Source organism: Helianthus annuus, chromosome 16 (assembly GCF_002127325.2).
Source record: "Helianthus annuus cultivar XRQ/B chromosome 16, HanXRQr2.0-SUNRISE, whole genome shotgun sequence".
Lineage (NCBI taxonomy): Eukaryota > Viridiplantae > Streptophyta > Magnoliopsida > Asterales > Asteraceae > Helianthus > Helianthus annuus.
The window spans coordinates 142876062-142880776 of NC_035448.2; the positions used below are offsets into that span (position 1 = coordinate 142876062).

General features: G+C 39.7%; 1 protein-coding gene across 1 annotated transcript; it reads right to left on the minus strand.

The window, feature by feature from the left end:
• Nucleotides 1-2022: 2022 nt before the first annotated feature.
• Nucleotides 2023-3144, minus strand: LOC110919724. The gene has a single exon (XM_022163984.1). The coding sequence runs from the start codon at nt 3142-3144 to the stop codon at nt 2023-2025; it is 1122 nt and encodes a 373-aa protein (XP_022019676.1).
• Between the last annotated feature and the right edge of the window lie 1571 nt (nt 3145-4715).

Below are 4715 nucleotides of genomic sequence, written 5' to 3' on the forward strand. Positions count from 1 at the left end.
AGAGGACACCGGCCCAACTACCAACTGGGCTAGGGGAAGGGGTTAGGACATACTTACTTAGAGGACCATATAAATAAAGAGGTATAGTATTCTTAGAGTTAATAGCAAAAATGGTCCCTAAGGTTTGCTCACTGTTGCCACTTTAGTCCAAAATCCAAATTTGTTAAATTTGGGTCCCTGAGGTTTGCATTTTATTGTCATTTTAGTCCGAATTTCAAAAAAGTCAAATTTTGTCAAATTTTTTACTGAATTTTGTCTTTATCCTCGTTTCTCACAAGGGCACAATTATCATTCTATATTATTATAAAGTAATTTATATTAAAGAAAATTAAAAAACAAAACCCTTAAAAGCCCCCTGGGCCAAACCTGGATCCGAAGAACCTCACACCCCCCTCTTCTCCCCTTATCCACCTTCACAAAACCCCTAAAAAATTCCCCTCTTTTCACCGTCAAAATCCATTAAAATTCTCACAGAAAGTTAACAGTGTTTGCTATCAAAGAAGACGAAGAACCACAATGAACACCTTCTTGGGCCAAACCTGGATCCGAAGAACCTCCACAGTGGGCCCGAAATTAAGCCCAACAAGCTTCATCTAGTATTGGCTTCCATTTTTTGTTTATTTGCTTACATCTGACATCACTGCCATTGCTGCTGTAAGCTTCTTTCTTTCTGTCGGAGGTGGTGGTTGGATGGTGTCACAGGTGAGGAAGAAGATGATGAGGAAAGTGAGGGTTTTGGATCGATACAGGGGGCTTTTAAGGGTTTTTTATTTTCTTTAATATAAATTGCTTTATAATAATATAGAATGACAATTTTGCCCTTGTGAGAAATAAGGATAAAGACAAAATTCAGTAAAAAATTTGACAAAATTTGACTTTTTTGAAATTTGGACTTAAATGGCAAAAAAATGCAAACCTCAGGGACCCAGATTTAAAAAATTTGGATTTTGGACTAAAATGGCAAAAATAAGCAAACCTAAGGGGACCATTTTGGCTATTAACTCGTATTCTTATAAAGCAAGGTTGGTAATGAGTTAAGATGTTTTAGTAAAGTTGGTATGATGCTAATATGAGACGGTTAGAGTATAGAATAACAAAAGGACCATGTATATTGCTTATATTTCTATTTGTTTAAGGGGTACTTTGGATATCAGATGTGTTTGCTTCCGAGGAGTATAATAAAAACTATGGTATGAAGGATTTGTATATTCACTGGGTGTTTTTCTTTTTATGATAATCAACAAGAAGATACAAGCCTAAATAGGCAATGCAAAGCTGTACAAAAGGAAACATAATGAATGATAACAAAATACGTGGCTGTAAATGTGCATGAATATTTGATTTAAGAGGAAAATAAGGTGAGAGAAATATGCACAGGATTATGCAATCTCAATATATAATGGTTAAAAAAAACAAGATAGACTTGGTAAACATGATCAGGGTTAGGTAGCTTGCAACAAATATTTTAAAAGTGTGACAATTTGTTTAACGAAAATCAATCAATACAATCCTCTTTTGAGAAACAAAGTGAAATGCAAACATATTAAAATTACTAACTTAGATGAATCAAAAGATTATAAAATAATTAGATCTTTTAGAATCAATGGGTGAACAAAAAAAACCTCTTAGAAAGGTTATTTTAAGGAGACACAAGAATAATCAAACGACAAGTCTAAACATTGTTAAGACTAGATTAAAAAATGAAAACCCCTAGAACACATTAAGATATATTATATTTTTATTATGTATTTCTAACGACGTTTGACGTACTTTTACTGATTCTATGAAATCTAGTTTTTCTTATCCTTTTTTATAGGAACCAAATTGATTTGACCCAAATCCTCCTGAAAAACATTATTATATTTTTTGTCCTCCCCATAATATCACCTCGTTAATGATTAGAGGCTCGTTCAGATATTTTTTACTTTATCGTTGGGTTCGGAAAAATGATTTTATCTAGTAGAGATTCGAACCTATTCACGTGGACCTATTCACCTTGATTCGGTTCGACCCTCGAGAGCATCAGACCTGTGAGTTGTGTTCCGTACATCCGAAATCAACTATCCATTTATCATTATGTCTGAACTTACCAGCCATGTTTGCGGTACGTGGAGGCTCACTCTGTGCAGGCTTACTTTTGGCAACAAAATGCTTTTGAAAGTGCCTGTACTGTTCTTTTGTTAGGCTCGCAATCAAGTCCGGTTCCATCTCCGCACATGCTGCCTTTGGTTTTACCTTTTCTCGTTTATTTTTCACGTTCCACCATTCTGGGTAACCAACTATCTTGAAACATCCATCTCGTGTATGTCCATCTCTGCCACAATGATTAAAGTGTGTTGCGCCTTTGTTGTCTTTCTGGCCGACTCGGTTCGGTGTCCCGCCGCGTTTCATGGAGGCTTGGAAGGCCATCGTTTCACTCACCGGTTTCTTTCCGCCGGCTATGGTTCTTTGCTGCTCATCCTCGGCAACGAGATGGTAAGCAGTTCCAAGGGATGGGATCGGTTTGGTGGCAAGTATTTGAGTTCTAATGATGGAAAATTCTCCATCTAGACCCAAAAGAAACTCATAGAGTTGCTCTTTTTCCCTGAGTTCTGTGAGTGATCTTCCAATGCCACAAGTACATCCGTTGCACTTACAAATCGTAGCAGGTAAAAAGGATTGCATCTCATCCCACAATCCACGCAGTTTCGTGTAGTAGGCTGAAACCATCATCCCTTCTTGTTTGATGTTCGAAATAGCCTGCTTCAATTCATATGCGCGCGGTACACTTTCTTTACCGAATTGTTCTTTAAGATCCTTCCAGATTTCCGATGCTGAATTGGCGTATTTCACACTTCCACGGATCTCCTTCTCCATGGCTGTGGTAAGCCACCCTTTAATCATCGCGTCGCATCGCATCCATGCCATATAACTAGCATCGCCCGCTTTTGGCCTTTTGATAGTTCCATCGACGAAGCCTATCTTGTTCTTGGCGAACAAGAAATTTTCCATCTCTTGGACCCAATCAAGGTAGTTGTTGTCGGTTAATGCATCGTTAACATGCATCTGCCTCGGATAATCAGAAGGGTGGAGGTAGTATGGTGAGTTATGATCCGGGTTGTTAGCATCAGTTTTGGCGAGATCTTTGTTTGCACCTTCTGTCATATCGGCAGGATGGTGAAACAATTTTCGGGGTTTGGGTTTAGATCGAACGTAGTGATCACTGCTCTGATACCATAAAAGCTATGGTATGAAGGATTTGTATATTCACTGTTGGTTTTTCTTTTTATGATAATCGACAAGAAGATACAAGCCTAAATAGGCAATGCAAAGCTGTACAAAAGGAAACATAATGAATGATAACAAAATACACGGCTGTAAATGTACATGAATATTTGATTTGAGAGGAAAATAGGGTGAGAGAAATATGCACAGGATTATGCAATCTCAATACTCCCCCTCAAGGTGGAGCGTGCAGGTTTCGCATGCCCATCTTGTCCAGCAGAAACTCGAGTTGTTTGGACCCAGAGCCTTCGTGAGAAGATCAGCTATTTGTGTCTTCGTATCAACATAGAGGGGTTTGATTTCCTGTGACTCGACTCGTTCCTTGACAAAATAACAATCCATTTCCACGCGTTTTGTTCGCTCGTGGAAGACTGGGTTATTTGCAATATGTCGCGTCGCATTGTTATCACAATAGAGTGGTGTAGAGCTATGTTGTCTTGTTTCAAGTCCCTCTAACAACCAACGCATCCACAAGATTTCACTAGTGGTGTTGGCCTTTGCAAGATATTTGGCTTCAGCTGAGGAAGGAGAAACGACTGACTGCTTCTTTGATTTCCACGAAATAGGAGCTCCCCCAATAGAAGAACGTATCCTGTCTTGATCTCTGAGTGAGTGAGCAACCCATTCAGTGCGCATCATTGTATGCTACCAAATTTGTTCCTCCTTCTTTCGGGAAGAAAATGCCCTGCCCCGGCATTGCTTTTAGGTAGCGAAGGACTCTCATGGCAGCGTCCATGTGTTTCTGTCGAGGGTCCGAGATGAATTGGCTTAGGACATTCACTAAGTAGGCAAGATCTGGTCTTGTGGCTTGGAGGTAGAGTAATCGGCCAACCAATCTTCGGTACTTGCTAGCATCGGCACGACCATCCTCTTCTCCTTTATCGAGCTTTATGTTCTGTTCCATTGGAAAGGTGCACGGTCTACATCCCAACATTCCACTATCCTCAAGGATGTCAAGGGTGTATTTTTGTTGACTTAGCACTATCTTATCTTTGGTTCGAGCAGCCTCTATTCCGAGAAAGTACTTTAATGGCCCGAGATCTTTGATGCTAAACTTGTCATTCAGGAATTTCTTTGTTTCTTTAATTTTGTGTTCATCGTTCCCTGCCATAAGGACGTCGTCGACGTATATGAGGGCAGTGACAAAAATGCTTCCTTCTTTGTAGATGAAAAGCGAGTGGTCCGCAGCGGTTTGTTTGTAATGGAGTTGTAAGAGGGCTGATGTAAATTTTTGATACCAATTTCTCGAGGCCTGCTTCAACCCATATAGTGACTTCCTTAATCTACATACCTTTGTGCCTCCCCCTTTGTCGTAACCTTGCGGTATTCGCATATAAACCTCTTCATGTAAGTCACCGTGCAAGAACGCGTTATTCATGTCAAGTTGATGGATACTCGAACCCTTTTTGATGGCGACGGTAATGAGACTCCTTACGGTCACCAACTTCGCT

Excerpts from the sequence above, each read along its gene's own strand:
- LOC110919724 (XM_022163984.1), bottom strand. The coding sequence starts at position 3,144 with ATGACAGAAGGTGCAAACAAAGATCTCGCCAAAACTGATGCTAACAAC.